This window comes from Lissotriton helveticus, chromosome 5_1, assembly GCF_964261635.1.
Source record: "Lissotriton helveticus chromosome 5_1, aLisHel1.1, whole genome shotgun sequence".
Classification (NCBI taxonomy): Eukaryota; Metazoa; Chordata; class Amphibia; order Caudata; family Salamandridae; genus Lissotriton; species Lissotriton helveticus.
The window spans coordinates 1,923,497,323-1,923,515,790 of record NC_136065.1 but is presented as its reverse complement, the minus strand read 5'-3'; the positions used below and the strand labels follow the sequence as shown (position 1 = coordinate 1,923,515,790).

General features: G+C 46.9%; 1 protein-coding gene across 6 annotated transcripts in view; it reads left to right on the top strand.

Moving 5' to 3' along the window:
- The window catches only part of RARA (retinoic acid receptor alpha), a 400,739-nt gene that overhangs the window by 278,925 nt on the left and 103,346 nt on the right, over positions 1 to 18,468 (top strand). The window contains exon 1 of one of the 6 annotated variants that reach the window (XM_078645525.1): positions 5,354 to 5,567. The exons of 4 other annotated variants lie outside the window; for them this stretch is intronic. In XM_078645525.1, coding sequence (XP_078501651.1) covers positions 5,411 to 5,567 — 157 coding nt within the window. In that variant the 5' untranslated portion in view covers positions 5,354 to 5,410. Of the gene's footprint in view, positions 1 to 5,353; positions 5,568 to 18,468 lie in introns of those variants that run through there. One more of the 6 variants, XM_078645524.1, reaches the window with a different exon arrangement.

Here is an 18,468-nt window from a genome sequence, read left to right as displayed (position 1 = left end):
GGCATCCCCGCGCTAATGATACAAGTGGAGACCAGAGGGGGAAGGGGAGCTTATTTGGGGAAAAGCAGAGTTTTCAGTTTTTTACGGAAGAGGAGGTGGCAGGGTTCCAGTCGCAGGAAGCGGGGGAGTGAGTTCCATCCTGCAGACGCTTTTACTGCGAACCGTCTACCGCCAGTGCGTGCCTTCCTGAATCTCGGGACGGTGGCCAGGCGTTCGTTGTCAGAGCGTAGGAGTCTAGGGGCCTTGTAGGGGGTGACCATGTCTCTCAGGATAGAAGGGCCAAGACCATTGAGGAGTTTGTGGGCAGTGCACATCGCCTTGAATTCTACCCTCTGCCGCACTGGAAGCCAATGTAGGGCCTTCAGCGCTGGTCTGGCAGAGGTTCTGGAAGGGAGGTCCATAAGGAGCCGGGCTTGATAGACTTGACCATGGCAGCACAGCGCGATATAATTAGCTCTGCTTGCTTTTTTCATAGGAAATAACTGAGACCTACATTCCTTTTTTTACTCTAAATGGGAGGAAAACAGCTGTCTCTTCTGTTGTTAGGTAGCGACTGGATAACAGGACCTCCCTTTACCTGGGCTTATGCAGGGATTTGATTACTCATCTCTGGTCTATGCTAGTACTGCAGCCAGAATGACACTTGGTGCCCAGCAGTCCTGCTATGCCACACTTTTGCCATATTCCTATCCTTATTAGCTTCCTGTTGAGGACAGAGTCAGGTCAAAATTATAGAACTGGTGCATACATGTGTAAGTGGACTGGCTCCTTTTCTCAAGAAATCACTGGGAAGAACACACCTGCTCCCCATTGTCATTCAGCTGGTGTAAAGCTCAATGCAGTTCTGATGCCAAAGACCATGGGTCTCTGCCTCAGTGCACAAACCTAGCAAGAAGGGCAATGTAGCGATGCTGTATCCATTCTCACTGCCTGCATATGATTGGAGTGTACCTAATGTCTAGGGGTGAATGTGGACTGTTACAGCATCATGATATAGTTCTGTTTAAAAAGGTGAGTTCTGAACTCTTTCCTAAATCTGAGCAGTGTTTTCTAGATGATGACTCACTGAAGAGGACTGCCTGTTTCCTTGGCGGGCACAGCGGTTCTCTTTAAAATGATGGCTCTTCCCCCGACTATTATATATAGTTCAAAATACACCATTTCGGATACCGGAGACATTCTTCATCTCTGTTGAATCCGAACAACGCACGCTGCTGTGGGAGGTGGCAGCCCCAGGATTGCGCTCAAGAAACTCCAGCGATGGATATATGATGGGGGTTTGGCAGTTCCTAATATTAGACACTATTACTGGGCCTCCCAACTCATTAATATTAATGGTTGGGCTTGAGGGGCCGGCGTACAGAGTGGACCGGCTATCAATGGCCAATGGTAACTATCGGGCGGAATTGTACCGGAAACGCAGAAGTAACCCACTCCTTCCGGTACACACCTGCACAGTTATTGAAGTATGGCATAAGGCGAATAAAATGACCGGGTGGGAGACTAAGCTTAAGGAACAGACCCCTCTATGGGATGGAGACTACTTGGGCGAGCTGCGGAGACTAAAGGGCTCTCGGAAATGGAGCTTCATTGGGATTGATTTATTGGGAGATGTCTGGAAAAGAGGCAAAATTATGGATTTTGACACATTGAGGGAGGAGTTCCAAATGGGGAGGGGGGAGTTCCTCCGATACCGACAGCTTAGAATCGCACTTCACCATCACTTGAAGGTGGGCACCCTGATACCAGAGTATTCGCCACTGGAGGACCGCCTCCTTTTAGATCCCATGATTGACAAGGCTACATCTCTCACGTATACGAAGCTTATGTACAATTCCCCAGACTGCTTGGGCCCCCTATGTGAGGCCTGGGAGTCGGACGTGGGCCTGCTCGAGGACGATGATTGGGCGCCGAAGCTTTACAGAGCCCCAGAGAAATAGCCATTCGGGCACGCTTTAGGCTTGACCAGCTCCGTATTCTTCACAGATGATATGCCTTACGTATGGTTTTCATACGCGTGGGTAAATGTACAACAGATGAATGTGTCCGAGGTTGTGGCGAATCTGGGTCCTTCTTTCATATCTTGTGGACCTGTCTCAAAATCCAAACATCCTGGGAGGGTATTACCCGAGTGATGGCGAAGGTGGTGGGAGGGGACGTCCCGCTTAAGCTGAGGTGGCATATTCTGGGAGTAAGGGGAGATACGACCTGGCCACAATGGGCTAAGACTTGGTTGGCCTTGGCTGGGAGGGTGGCCAAGAGAAACAGTGTTCAGGCGTGGGGGGCAGTGACAACCCCCACACTGGCAGCCTGGAAAAAAGATCTGGATTAGTGTCAGGGTGCGGAGCGGGTAATATACCAGTCGGGGCTGCCCACGTGAAGGTGAAAAGATATGGGGGGAGTGGGCAAAATATTGAGGCCAGTGGGCCGTGCCCTAGGGGGTATGCTTGCAATTGCCAAGAGGTGAGATGTTTCTATGTTCATAGATGGCAAGGATTATATCAGCAAGCAAGTGTAAATGTTCTTTGCCATGTTGTGGGACGCCTGTAATAATGCTTATGCTATACTACAAACATGTAATTGATGATGATCTGAAGCTTGTTTTTATGGTCAATAAAAAGATTTTTTTTTTAAATCGGGGCAGTGTTGGTGCAGCCCTGTGGGTTTTGGGATGTCATTCGAGATCCTGGGTGTATAAACTGAGATGGACAGTTACCTTATTTTCTCTTTTTTTGTACTTCGTCTCCAGTCTGATGGTGTTATGGCTGCAGGTTTGCCAATATCCTCTGGAGATGGTACTTGTCAGCCAGATAGGCAGTGGTGCCAGTTGTAATTGCTTCTTCGTGCGGGCTGGCAAGGACAGCCAGTGGAGATCAGTTAAGGTTGGCGATGATCTGGTCTTATATTTCAAGCCCTGGAGGAGGCATGGTGCTGCATGCAAAATGAAATTACATGGGCCATTGTGTAGTCTCGGAGAGCGTGAAATAGGACATTGCCACCACCCAGATGTGAAAATAAGAGGGTTCAACAGCAGTTCTAAAGTTGCTTTCTGAGAGGAATGGTTTCACTTCCTTTGGTAGAAAGGCAACATTGTTTTAGAGGGTTCTGGAAGTGCTGCATATACAGCTTTTTGGGTTATTCTGCTGCTGAAGGAAGACGACCGATTGTTCAGTAGTTGGCAAGGTCCTCAAGGCCTAGTGTGGGTTTCTTCATGAATGGGAGGACCTGGTCTGTCTTGAGAGCTTTATGGAAGCGCCTGAGGGAAGGAGGGGTGAATGTGGGTGATAGAACTTTTTCAGAGAGCTTTAAAGAAGGATAATGGTAAAAAACATCATCTTCACAGGTGGCTTTGAGACAAAGGCGGATGTTGGTGAGGTCTTTGAAAAGATGAGCATTGTAGGATGCAGTGTTGAGAAGTGGTTGGTGAGTGGAGAGGTACAGGGCACTCTATTATTATCCAGTAACATGGAGTATTATATTATTAAAGAGAAGCACGTAACCATATATTAACAACTAGCTATATTATCTATAGCACTGTCCTGATATGCAGAAAATATAACTTGCACATTTATCCCACCTAGTAATGTGTACAGTAATTAAAACCCAGTAACACGGTGTGCTATATTAATATCCAGTGACAGTCCATGATCACATACCTGCAACACAGAGTACTATATTTGTACCCAAAATATCACTTCCAGCAATATAATAATACCGAATAATATTGCACGTGACACCATCCCACCCATGAAAATATACATATATGCCTATATATATATATATATATATATATATATATATATATATATATTGTGTGTTCTGGTTTTATTATCTCCGGGGATATTAAAGTGCTGTACAGAGGGAAGTGTGGAGCGAGGAGAAACATTTCTACAACAACACATGGGCAGTAAAGTATACTTTAGTGGAGAATAACTGTACGCAGCCCTATGCACTGTATATAGTTGTATAGCGCTTCTAATTCTCCGGCGGATTTAAGCACACTAAGTATACATAGATGCTTACTCCGGTTATTTATAGGAAACGGGACCAGAGGGCTCACCTTCCGGGGTGGGGGCAGGGGTTTCCCTGCCCTTTGCTCCTCCTGGATGCTGATCCTAATAGGCTTAGAGGATCACAGGTCTGCTCCCCCTGAGGGGATAGGAGGTGTTGAATGGGGACACCCCCTGCCAGCAGGGACACTTGGTATATCTCGGCCAGGCAATGCCCTGCCCCTGCTAAGTGCGGGTGAGTGGCAGCCCACTAGGGGCGTGGCTTTGACTTGTGACGTCACAGTCACCAACCAGCAGCCGTCTGTGGGTCATTGGAAGGTGAAGGGGGCGTGCGCGGGGAGGGTTCAGCGAGAGTTCACCCGCATCTCATTAGGCAAATGAGGCTGGAGCAGAAGAAAAATCCCACAGTGGGGGGTTGAAGGGAGAAGGAAGGCGGGGGAGATCCCACCTCCGAGAGAGAGAGAGAGCGAGGGAGATCAGAGAGGAGGCTCGGATACCAACAGTTCAACACTTGATCCCGGCTCAGGCTCTTCGCACGGAGGCCAGCGCGCTGAGCTCCTGCCGCCTGACTCTACCGACCGACTGACTGACTGCCCGGCCCCGTGCCTCCACTGCCCGTGCTGTGCCTCTTGCACACCCCTCCACCCAGGCTCCAGGAGCGGCCGGACCCGGCGCTCCCCCTCGCCCGTGGAAGGGTTCATTCCTGCGCGGGGGCGACGGTGAGTGTCCGCAGTCGGATCCAGCTGCTGCCGCCTGTCAGCGGAGGGTCTTGGTCGGAGGAGGGTCTGCTGGAGGAGGCTGCCCCTGGGCGCCCGCTGTCCCTCTGCTGCAGGAGGCTGCCCGTTGCAGGACTCAGCCCGTGCAAGAAGGCTCTTATTACCGGGGTGCAGGAGTGCCAACCCCTGTCCCCAGGGTTAAAGACCACCACCCAGGTCCTTAGAGTGACTACCCTGCCCTTGTGGTAGGGAGCCCCGGTTTGCAGGGGACAAGAGGGCCCCCCTCTTCATATTACAAACCAGAACCCCGGGTTTACAAAAAAAAAACAAGAGTATTTTATATTTCCCCCAGTTTTCGGAAAGATGCGGAGGGCCACTGGGGGGAAGCGGATCGGCCCTCCTCGGCAGGGAATGGAAGGCCCTTCTCCTTGAAAGTAAGGAAATTAGCTTGGATTGTCCGGATATCCGGGGACTGGAAATCCACAATAATCTGAATGGATTCGAAACTGGATTTGAAAGAGAAAACACAAGCCGACCGGGGCCCACAGGACTGCTTTCGATTTTTGGGGTTGGCGCCGCTGTGGAAGGTTCTGTTTTTTGGACTCTCCTTTCCCTGAAAGGTCCCTCCCGAGGGCCAGGACGCCCGCACCCCCCTCCCCCCGGAAGGGCTCGGGGGCTCTGAGGATGTACGACAGCGTGGATGTGTCGAGCCCCAGCCCGTACATCATGATCGACTTCTACAGCCAGAACCGGGCCTGCCTGATGGCCGACAAGGGGATGGGACACCCCGTGCCCTTCGGGTCCCCCATTCGGAACCCGCACTGGAGCAGCTCCAGCCACTGTGAGTACCGGGGTAACTGGGAGGCGGGTGGGCACATGTGTGCTGGTGCCATGTGAGTACATCTTATTTGAAGCACCGTAGTGCTTGTCAGCGCCTCATAGTGTGAGTACCGCAGTTCCTGTGATCATGTCAATCATTGTGAGTACTGGTGACATTTGGTGCTGATGGCCGTGTGAGTTTCTCGCTGTCCGTGTGAGCATGGCTGCCACTGTAAGTTCTAATGAGGTTGACTATCTCGTATTGTGCGTACCTGTGAACAGATTTGCCAGTGTGTGTACTGATGGGCAGCGAGTAGCTCTCAATTGTCACCGAGTATTGAATACTCGTTGAGTACCTCCCTATCCTGTTTATGTGTGAGCTAGCCTTCTCCCATTGATGGGGCGACTGCATTCGGTGTTTCCCTCAGTGTAGGGCCCATGATGATGGGTGAGTGCCCATATGCCACCCCATCTACAGTGTACCCCGTGCGCCTCCCGGGTTTCATTCTACATCGCAGCGCATTTTGTGCCTTACAAACGCCTGAAAGAATGTGTATAAGTGTAGGCTTGGTGAGTGTGTGGACAGAGGGCCCTGGGGTTTAGAGACATTCGTAGCGTACCCCCTCCTCACTCTGTCCTGGGGCGGTGCGCAAACTGCCCATCGGTATCTCTCACCACTGTTCACCTCTGACTGCTTTTCACTAGTGCCTGCTTCTCACACCGGTATCTCTGCCACTGCTCACCTCCGCATGCTGCTGACCCATAGAATGTGTATAAGTGTAGGCTTGGTGAGTGTGTGGACAGAGGGCCCTGGGGTTTAGAGACATTCGTAGCGTACCCCCTCCTCACTCTGTCCTGGGGCGGTGCGCAAACTGCCCATCGGTATCTCTCACCACTGTTCACCTCTGACTGCTTTTCACTAGTGCCTGCTTCTCACACCGGTATCTCTGCCACTGCTCACCTCCGCATGCTGGTGACCGTGCCGCTGTGTATTTACCCCTTGTCCAGCGTCTCCTCGGGCAGCTCACACAGGGCACATGCTCACACTGCCTACAGTGGCAGTTTGAAATTGTAAAGTCATGATGTGTGTGTGCGTATAGGTGCATGGGAGACGCTGCAGGCACCGTTTCTAGTGATATGAGGGAGCATAGCAGTGGAAACCTGCTTACCAGACTAGACGGCCTAGGCGCTCCTCCATCAGCCTGGTTTCCATGTCACCCTTTCAGCGTGTCCCCACTTTGCTATCCTCGGTCTGCCTCTCATTGCCCTCAGTGTCTCGTCGCCACATTCTACCCACCAACATTTGCTTCTCACTAGTTCCTCCCACGTCTCCTCACACGGCCCACCTCAGACTGTCTCACACGTCTAACAGCCGCCCTCACCGTACACCGCACACCAGTGCCTTTCTCACGCTCGAACCAACATCTGCACTTACTACTGTTAACCACTGTCTGTTCCACTGTCTCCTCGCACGTCACGCCGGGCTTCTCTGCCAGGCCCCACAACTGCCCATCTCTGCCTGCTTCTCCCTCTGCCCTCTAGTGTCTGCTTCTCACACTGCCATCGCTGCCCGTCGTCTGCTTCTTCTCACACACACACCAGTGTCCGAAAGTCCGTCTCTTGCACTTTCCGCAGCGTCTGCCTCTTAAATCGCCCACCCTCCCTTTATTTTCACACTGCCCTCCAAAGTCCGCTTCTAACTTTGCCCGCAAGTGCTTGCGGAATGTAAACTCTGCATTAGTTGTGTATATCACTTATCAGGTGGAGGTCGTGGCTGGCGGTATGGACCCTCTGCTTGCAGGCTTTCGGGCAGCGGGTACCTACACGTGCGTGTGCTTGTATTGCAAGTGGGCTTCAGGAGTTCTATGTGGACACATAGTTACTGAACCCAAGAGCCTTAGAGTAGGTGTGAATTTGGAAGGGGAGCAGCACAGTAAGTGTTAGAAATAGAAGTGCGTGGCGGAAGTGGAGGCTGCCCGACTCCTCGCACGCACCCATTCAGTGGTTGGTCTCTCAGCTGAGTCTGCCAACAACAGTAAAGCCATTTATGTTAGGTAGGGTATTGTGTGTGAGGAAGACACCCCCTCCCTCCCGTGGCCACAGTTTCCCTCAGGTCTAGGTAGGATCTTGGGGTCTGACTAGATCGTACCTCCCCCTCCACATCTGCCCTTGGGTCAGATGAGCTCAAAGGTCCCTCAATATAAGAGGCAGGGCGCTCTCTTGCTCTGTCCACGGAAGGACATGCCTTGCGGAGGAAGGGAGTGTGTTTGGGGAGGGGGCAGTTTGCCTCCATAGAAAGTGCCATTCAGTGGTAGTCCGTATTGTCTTATGCCCGTGTGTAATAATAATGCATAATATTTAGGGGTGCATTTAGCGGCTGACATGTGCTACCTTAGCACCGAGCAGAGGCCATGCTTTGGCCCGGGACGGTGTTGCACCCCCGGGAGGAAGGGAAACTGGAATGTACGGTACCGCGCCACATTCAGTAACATTTTCGACAAAAAAGGTATTGGGCGTCTAGTGTGTGGCAGGTTCCCGGGGTCCCACGGTCTTTGTGTGTGTGTGTTTGTGTGTGGGGGGGAGGGGGGGGGGGTTCAAGAGGGAGGGAGAGGGGGTGGAGCTGACACCAGGGCCCTTTTGCGAGACGGGAGGGCCTTTTCCCGCTAGTGACTCGTATGGTATCTCAGGACGTGGGCTTCCCGGTCACTATACTATGTCCATGCGCATGCTGTCAGTGCTGGTAGTGTTAGCAGAGTATTTGCTGCTTGGTGCTGGCAGTAACAGCAGGAGTTTGCTGCTCAGTGCTGACGTTATGGCTAGTGTTTATCGCTCAGTTTCGTCAGCATTTCCAGTATGTTTACTGTACATGGCAGACTATTAGGAGCATGTTTACTGTCAGTGCAGGCCGAGTTCTTGCTGTTCCGCGCAGGCAGTATCAGCAGTATGTTTACTGCTCAGTTCCATCAATATTCGTATTATGTTTGCTGCTCAGGCCTGGCAGTATTAGCAGCGTGTTTACTGTCAGTGCAGGCAGTACTAGCAGTGTGCTTACTGCTCGATGCAGGCAGTACTAGCAGTGTGCTTACTCCTCGGTGCAGGCAGTACTAGCAGTGTGCTTACTGCAGACAGTACTAGCAGTGTGCTTACTCCTCGGTGCATGCAGTACTAGCAGTGTGCATACTGCTCGGTGCAGGCAGTACTAGCCGGGTGCTTACTGCTCGGTGCAGGCAGTACTAGCCGGGTGCTTACTGCTCGGTGCAGGCAGTACTAGCCGGGTGCTTACTGTTCGGTGCAGGCAGTACTAGCTGGATGCTTACTGTTCGGTGCAGGCAGTACTAGCAGTGTGCTTACTGCTCGGTGCAGGCAGTACTAGCAGTGTGCTTACTGCTCGGTGCAGGCAGTACTAGCAGTGTGCTTACTGCTCGGTGCAGGCAGTAGTAGCAGTGTGCTTACTGCAGGCAGTACTAGCAGTGTGTTTTGCTGCTTGGTGCTGTATCAGCAATAAGTTCACTGCCCAGTGCTGACCGTTTGTCACAGTGCGTGTGTTTTGTGCTCGTTGGTGTGGTTACTTAACATACTTAGCAGTAAAGAGTTATGCTTGCCTGTTGGCGCTGACCGCGTTAGGAGTCTGTTTTCCTCCTGTATTGGCAGTGTATTTACTGCTTAGAGCTAGTCGTATTAGTAGGGTGCCTACTTCTCGGCACTTTACATTAGTAGCAGTCCTCTGCACTTTGCTCACAGTGTATTTACTGCTCAGGGCTAGAAGTATTAGCATTGTTTTTATTCCCTAGGGCATGCTGTATTAGCAGTGTGTTTACTGTTTAGAACTAGCAGTATTAGTAGTATTTACTACTTAGGGCTAACAGTGTTAATCAGCGTGTTTATTGCTGAGTACTAGAAGTATTTGCACTATAGTTAGTGTTCATTGGTTGCCATGTTAGCAGGTTGTTTCCTACTCACTTCCGGCGGTATTTCCAATGTCACAGTATGTATTTCCTGCTCAGTGAAGCCAGTATTATCATTGTTTACTGCTGAAGGCTATACTAGTATTAGTAGTGTGTTTATTGCTAGGTGCTAGCAGTATTTGCATTGTGAATCATGTTCATTGAATCAATGTTTGGACAGGGGGCTTATTTCACGAAAACCCTAATTTTAATTGAAATTGATTTTATATTATTTGGGCATTGCTTGATAAATTGCTTTATTAAATGCATTGTGTTAACAATACGCCGTGAGAGCATGTTGAGCTAGCTTCTTACATCCTTTGTCTGAAATATTGCAGCAGAAAAATATTAGACCGTTTTCTTAGATTTTTATTTATCAGAATTGCTGACCTTTGACCTAGAGATCTCTACCAACTTAACAAAAGTTGTGTAATAGTGCAAAGAATCACTGAAATTGCAAAACGTTTCATGTAGTTGTGCAGAGTAAAAAATAAACTTTGATTGACATATTGCAGAACTCTTGCCTAATATACACAGTTGTATCTGCCCCTTGTTCAACAAGGGGGGGCATGCTTAATGAATATGAATACAATATTTATTAGCCACAGATGAAGAAATGGTGTTCAGTCAACTCATTGAGTACATCTAACTTCAAGTCTGTTTCATAGAGTGATGTATTCATTGGTTTTGTTTCTTTAAAGTTACGTTTTCATAGGCTATGTGGGGCAAATAAATCAAAATAAAAAAGGGATTCAATTTGAAAGCCTAACAGGACCGCCCCTCTCCCACTGAAAGTATTAGTCCATTGCATAGATACTAAGAGCAGTTCTAAGTAGCAATGGCCTCTGTGAAAGTAATGTTAGTTTTGTACCTAAATTGTTTTCTTGATTGGTGGCCTTACCACAAAACAGCGAACTCTGCTGGCAGTGAGAAAAATTGTTACTTATTTTCTCATGGTAGAAATTAAAATCCATAATTTGTCAATCATAATTTTCTGTTGTGAGAGTGGGGAAAGTTAATCCTGCCCCATAGGACCACGTTTCCAGTGTCAACGTTCTCAGGCCAGGTCTCACAGATTTTTACTTTCTTACAGCCATTATTCGTTGGATAGTTTAACACTAGAGCTTCTGCAATCATAAAGCTGAGGCCAAATATGGTTGGGTCCCGGGCTCCTGTCTACAAGTTGTGTTTGATGGTCAAATGTGCACGAAGGAGTCTGCCTGAAGTACTGTCATGCACTGGTAATGGTGGTATTCAATTATAAAATTCAGCATTCTTTGTTCGGTAAATACAGATCATAAAAGACAAGTACACATAAATACCAATATTATCATTAAAACATTGTGCAACACTGACAATGCTATACATTAAATTGAAGTAATGGTAGTAGTTTGAGCACGTGTAAAAAAACAAGAAGATTTGAAAGGAGGGTCTAAGGGAATCTTTAAAGACCTGAACACAGTTATAGCCCCCTAAACAGAACATATAACTACAAAAGAGTAACTGTGGGTCTAAGCAAACAACCGTCTAATATGCCTAAGTGTGTCCTGACTTGTTGCCTGTGTGCATCCTATGTCTTATCCTGTTGTATACCATATTGACACATAGGATGCACACAGGCAACCAGTCAGGACATACTTAGGCATATTAGACGGTTGTTTGCTTAGACCCACAGTTACTCTTTTGTAGTTAGTAGTTTGAGCACTACTTGTAGAAGTTCTTGGTTTGGCAGTACTATCTCTAATAGAGGAACTAGTAACACCAGTAGTAATAATAATGAAGCTACTCCTAATGGTAATACTAGTGGCAGCAGTAGTACTTTACTACTCGATTTGGGGTGCCGCTCGATCAGAGAGCAGGCACAAATCCGACCGCTCCTACTATGGGCTCGGTTATGGCGAGTCCCAGAATTAGCAAAGTATGCGGATGGGCTAATGGAAGTAATGTCGATGTCGGGTTGGTCCAAAATCAGGTGGCTCAAAGATGTTAAATTTTTGCATGGCGAGCTGGGCCTTGGGGATGCCTGGGAAACGAGATCCGCTCCCCCCAAAGCGGTCTTGAAGAATCTTTATTGGAGTTGGGTATCCAGTAAAAACAGTTCGGACTCTAAACATGGCAGAGCAACTGTTGACTTTCTGAGGATCAAGGATGTGGCAGTTCGGGAACCCTACCTTGATATTATTTTGAAGCCCACTGACAGGGCTTTGTATTTTAAATTCAGGGTTGGAATCCTTCCAGTACGTGAACTGACTTCACGCTGGAAAGTTCCGTTTCAAACCTTACCCTTTTGCCAAATCTGCGAATCCTGATGTCAGATACTCGGTCACTGTATGTATGTGGACTGTCAAAATTTTTAAGATGGGCATGGTCCATTAGATCAAAAAGGCTTAATGTAATTATTTAATTAGTGACTTTATATCCAATTTTATGCAGTCTTTTTATTCTAATTGTATAGTATTTCTAACTAAATTGTAAACTGAGTATTGTATCATTTGTTATCAAATTACTGTATAATGTTATGCTTTTAAGATATGTTTTTATCGAAAGAAAGCCTTCTACCTACTTACCTACCTACCTAGTACTTTACTCTTACTAAGTTAGGGGTGCAAGCTTTAGCAAAAGTAGTTACGGTGTGGTTGATAGTGGTGTTTCAGAACTTTTAAATTAACTCTTCAGGTTTAAGACAAAAGGGAGTAGATAAAATGGACTGACTGTGTTTGGAGCAGATTAATTTTTGTTCATTGAGAATTTTTCTTAATTTATTCAACAGCTGTAATTAAGATAACATTTCTGTCAGCAACCCTGTTGTGGAAAGTATACAGAGACCTCCCAATCAAAGTGTCCTTCATTTTGGGTAGAAACCCTAAGAAAAAAGAAGAGCAATAAAGAAATAGAAACGCAAGATAGAAAGAAGGGTAACAGTCAACGTTGTGATATCTTGAGAATTGTAAGTGAATCCGGTTTACCTACGGAATCTTGTCAGTCTCTGACCTTAGTGGCCTGTCTGAAACTATGGGCATTCTGTATGTTAAGGTGATAGTGTCTAGGAGGGGAAAAGACAAGAGTGTACCCAGGCTCAGTATTCTATGCAAATTCTGGGGAAGGGGGTGTGACATTCCCATCAGAAATTGTGGGTTTCGTCCTCCTTTTGGGGAATTGGATGAAGACTCCCCTGTGCAAAACACATCTTTTTTTTCTTTTCTCTATGGGGAATTATTTTCCTACGATTCAGAAACCACCTTCCTCTCCACCTTCACCAGATTTGTGGGTGATTCGTTCCCCTTCTCACCCTGGGATGGGATTCACGCCAGCCCTTGGCTGAAGTAAAAATCCGACCCTTTGCAGGGTAGCAATGGGGAATGGTAGGTGTTTGTGTATGCCACCTAACGTATTTGTATCTTGGTCTACAGCAACTTTCAAGGTTAACCAGACATTGGAATGCCTTAAAATGCCCATTTTCACACCACTTCAGTGGGGTTTATGGGTGCGGAGTACTCCTTGTGAGTTCCTGTCAGGTGTAAACCAGGTACATTGTGTTGTAAATGTACATTTATGACCAAATTTACCTTTTGTGAGAAGGGCCCAAAATTGTTAGGGGCCTAGATGCAAGTCTAATCCTGTATCTTTGATCTTGCCCTTCTCATCCTATAAGATTGAGAACCATGGCCCACCTTATGCTTTTACGGAGCATACCTGGCAGGGGCTCCAGGGATAGTAAAAAGAGAAGACGGAAGCGGAGGCATCAGTGCCGCGTGCCTTGTGAAGCTGTGCGCAGAGGAACAACCATTTACTCGAATGAAGGCCTCCAGGGAATCATCTAGCGCCATTCACACATGGAGAGCTAATTAGAATTCCTCCATCGCGGATTGAAAGAAAGGCTTTGACACATTGTCAAACACCTCTCTGTGTCAAAACAATCACAGCACAAGGGACTGTGGAGCAACATTGTTTAATACTTGGAAGAGTGTTGTGTTATCATTTGATAGTCTGGTCTCAACACCGCCTGTTCGCAGTGAATGAGAAGACGATTGGATGTCGCAAAATGCACAGATTTGGTAAAATGTTTCAGTTGTATTTAGATATTACTATAACTCCCTTCGGCTGCAGTTCTATAATTCACCGTTTTCATATATTTTGCTGAAATAGTGGCAATTCCTGGTCTTTTGATTAGGGGGGTCATTTAAATTTTTTGAGAGCAGATTAGGGGGCCCTTCTGATACCAGATTCCGCCAGGTCCATTATGTCTGAGTCTTTAAGATTTAGCTGAATGTGATTGGGGTGATCCGTCACAAAGGTTTGGGCAATGATTCCTTGAAACAATGATTGTTTCTTCACTAGGTTGTCCGGAAATCAATAAGATCGCTCACGTTCTTATACTTACATACATTTTTTATTCCATTGATAATTTCATCATTACTTCATGATTAAATTCGCTTCAATCCATTTTACATAATTATGCGAACAAATGAAATTTTTACTACACCCAATGCATTTCAGGTCGTGCGTAGGACCCTTCTTCAGGGGTATGGACATTGGTGCTTAATGATTAAACTGGGAATAAGGATGAGATGAAGTAAATATTTAGAAACATTGTGCTATAATTTGAAGGAAGGTGCTTAGCCTCGGACTTTCTGATTTGTTCCTAAAATGTAAGTCTATTTTTGCATGGACCCATTTGCAGTCTCCTTTTACTGGTTGATCTGCTGCTTTTTAAATGACGTTGAGTCTAAATGTGATCTCGGTGAAATTTCAGTGCATTCATTTTCTGTGAAACACAGACGTCTAGGCTCAATGTTTTTTCTGTTATAGACCAGGATCATTTTGGTGCAGGTAAGAGTAAAGATACATTTTTGACCAGTTGGGTTATGAATTTCCCTACTTCAAGGGTGAGGCTTTACAGAGTGAATGAAAGTCTTTTTTGAATTTGTTTGGTCACTTGGCTGTCTATTCCGAGTGGCTTGTAAGTCTAGATGAGGGGTCTGGAGTATCCTGAGATCTTGATGAGTGTCTTTTCACTTTCATTCCAGAAAACTCAAAAATCAGAAACTTTTGTAGATCTTAAAATGTATCTACTTTCTACTGACCAATTGATCAATTTTCCTCCTTCAGTAGAAAGTAGGATAGGACCTATCTTCGTAAATTTTCAATAATTTCACTCCCTTTCAGGCAGGAACAGTAGTGCAGGATTTTCTTATGTTTCACTTGATGGCTAGGGCTCTTAACATTAAAGGATACAGTCTTCAACCAAGAAGAGGATTAGAAATTCACAGAAGTGGGGTATTACATAGGATTATAGAAAATGTCACATAGATAACCCCTCCTGTAATTGCTGGGGCACAGTATGCTTCTAAGAGTGATGTTGGCATTAACAAGCCTACGCCGGTTAATCCTGGGGAAAAAGGGATAGAGGGGTCCATTTGGAGCCCCCATTTGTATCTCCCGAGCTCCACTGACCAAACGTTTTGAGGCGGAGTAAGGTAATTGGAAAGTAGGGAGCCCATCCGGCGACTATTCTGCTTCCCTGTGTTCTGAAATGAATGTCAACTGTTTGGATACAGGCCCCAAATATGATTGATAGATTTTAGATCTATATTTATAAACCTATTGATGCCTCACATTGAGATGGGAGATCCTCGCACAGTTGGCATGGCTCAATGACGTCTGGCTCACAATAATAGGTCACCAATGCGATGTCAGGAGTTGGAGAAGGCTGCATGTTTACAACAGAAAGTTTTTGTGGTATCTATCAAACTTTACCGATCAGAAAATCTGTGGGTGAAGCCGTTGTGTTAGCCCGTAAAACGAAAGACGTTTTTATCTTCTCCATCCCACAAATGAACACTCAAATATTGTGAGGAAAGTTCTCTTTCATTGAACCAAGGGAAGAATTAAAATATATGGCGAATCAATAGCCAAGGAAGATGGTAATAATAAAAGTGATGTTATTACACCTTGAGAACTGAAAATATTTGTGTTTTTTTCTGCTAATCCTTGTTGTGGTAGTAGTGAAATTATGAGGTTGGATGTAGTGTGCACCTCAGTTTTCTACATTGAAAGAGAAGCGGCAGTATAAACACATTAATGGGGATGCGTGCCTTTTTTGAAGCCACGGTGGGAGGATGAGCCATAGTTTCGCACTGAGAAATTACCATGATTTAAACCACGAGTTTCAAATCTCAGGTTGGGAGGAGGTTTTATCTTGAGTTTATGATTGTGGGATCTGGTAGACTTAGGGGATCTGATACTTGGTGATCGCTTGGAAGGGCCCTTTAACACCAACCGCGCTAAGCGTTTTCCCGCTGTGCGCTAAAGATTCGCAAAACCCGCGGTTCATGACGAGCTCAGCTCGTCATGAGCGTACGACAGGCGTACCTCATGACGAGCTGAGCTCGTCATGATCTCCGAAGGGGTTAATATGTGGGTGTGTTTGGGCACTTTTTCTTTCAATCTTGTATGGACTCAGACTCGCTGAGTGATACATTATTTGTGATGCAAACCCCATTTGTATTATTCTCGGCCTGATCTCAAGATGGCCGCTAAAGAAGACCTCAGATCTCTTTACTTGCCGTGGCCCTTGGGTGATGTCAGTGTGCCCTGCCCGCACAAAGCCGCCCTCACTAAAAACCGAGGCACAGCTGGATGCGTTTTTTTTTTCACACCTCTCCTTACTTGGGCCAACATGATGTTCTGGTAGTCTCTTCCGGTGGCCCCCCACCCCACATTCTATTGCTTAGCAGTGAATTCACTGCCCATACTGTAGGCCTCAAGTACTGCCCGGTTTTGAATGATTATTGTTGGTTTACTTTCTGCAATCACAGCCATCTGAGCAAATAATTACATCACGCAGTATTTATCTTGCCAACATATATACACATTTGTGTTCCACACACACAGACTTTCAAGGCACCCCATCTCCCCCTCCCTCCCGAGCTGTTGGTTTTATTCCCTCTGAATGTTTATAGGTTCGTTGCTGCTTGTTGTACTTTCTGCGTGTGCAGGGGCCCGTGCTAGGGAGTACAGTTCCTGTTGGGTACAGGAAATGTGCCCTCCCTCCTGTAGAAAAAAAACCGGAAGGGTTTTCCAGTGTATTCGATTGGGGGCGTGGTTAAGCAGTGACCCCTGTTATTCCCCTCTGGCCTATTCACAGGAGGCGCGCGCTGTAGAGAGCATTTGGCGATGCAGAGACAGTCTTACTCTTGCAGGTCACCCATTCACTGCGATGGATGTCAATCCAAGAGATACCCCAATGGTGGACGGCACTAGCATTTACATATTTGTTCTCCTTTGCCTGGTCTACTGCATCTGCCCTGTGTCATTTGACATGGAATTTTGAGGACGTGACCTACATAAACATGTAACGTTGAACCCTGGACACCAGTGCATTTTTGTGCGCTCTAAGTGGGATTTGCAGATGGCGTCCAGTGCGAATTTACCGGAGTCAAAACTCGATAGATATTCGAAAGACTTTAAAATCATCCATTTTGGCCTCGGTTAGGTTTTCAAGTGCATGCACCGAGATGCAGAAATGCTTGTGCGTGTTGGTTTCTGGTGACACGGTATGCAGCAATGATGGCTTTTGTTCCGGCAAGAAAGGTGTACTATGCATCCGTCTGCAGTTTATAATCGCATCGTTGAGCCCGACGTTATCTAACGTCTACATGAGACTGCTGGCTGAGATTGTCCGTCCATATGGGATTAAGATCATTACCTATGCCGACGATACTCAGCTGGTGGTCTCTATGGCCCAAGAGAACGGCTCCTCAGCCAGGGTGGACCTGGCGGGTTGCCTGGAGAAAGTCAAAAGCTGGATGACCAAGTCTTGTCTCAAACTCAATGGAGACGAGACTGAGCTCATGTTGCTGGGCCGATGTGCTCCAGCCTCTATCAACTCGATCTGGCCATCCTGTCTGGGTCCATCACCGGCTCCCAAGGATACCATCAAGAGCCTCGGAATGTGGTTAGATAGGTCTCTGACTTTTGACTATCAAGCAACTAAATTGTCTGCCATCTGCTTTGGTCTCCTTCGGCATACTTAAAGTTCTCCGAAAGGTGTTGGATCTCCTTCCCACCGAAGCCAGAAAAACCATAGTCCATGCTCTGGTGACACCCCATTTGGACTATGGGAATGCCCTCCTGATTGGGCTCAGTCAGAAGGGCTTACATCAATTACAATGCGTGCAGAATGCTGCCGCACGACTGGTGCTCGGACTTCCAAGAAGAACCTCTGTTAAGGCTGCCCTGTTCAAACTCCACTGGCTTCCAGTCAAGGAGAGAATTAAGTTTAAAACCCTCTGCTATGCCCATCGCATTGCGCAGGATAAAGGCCCTGAATACCTAAAAAATCTCCTTACTATACATCGCCCGATCCGGAATCTAAGATCATCTGGCATGATGCTATTCAAACTCCCCCCGAATCATCAGAGCCAAAATGGGAGGAAAATCCTTTAGGTATTTAGCCTCCCATCACTGGAACGCGCTCCCGCTCCACCTGCGAATGGAACCATCCGAATTGAGATTTAGGACAAAACTAAAAACGTATTTGTTCCCCAACATGTAATCTCACTCTGAGCTCTTTTGCCATAGCTCTTCTGGATTCCAGTTTTGTATGAGCAGTTAGCGCGGGGACACACAGTTTTGTGCAGCCAGGCGCTTTATAAATGTTTTATTATTATTATTCTCCTTAGAATTATTAGAAAGATCCTTCCCTTGTTACCTTTTGAAGCAAAACAAACTGTGATACAGGGCCTGATCCAATCCCGTCTGGACTTCGGGAATGCCCTGTATCTAGAAGCCCCTGATTTTACCTTGCGTAAATTACAAATAATTCAAAACTGTGCTGCCCGGACGCTCCTGCAAATCCCTCATAGGCTATCTGTTAAGCCCGGGCTGAAAAGCCTACATTGGCTCCCTGTTAGGAGGAGAATTAGTTTTAAGTCCCTCTGTCTCGCCCATCAGGCATTCTGGGATACTGGCCCGGCA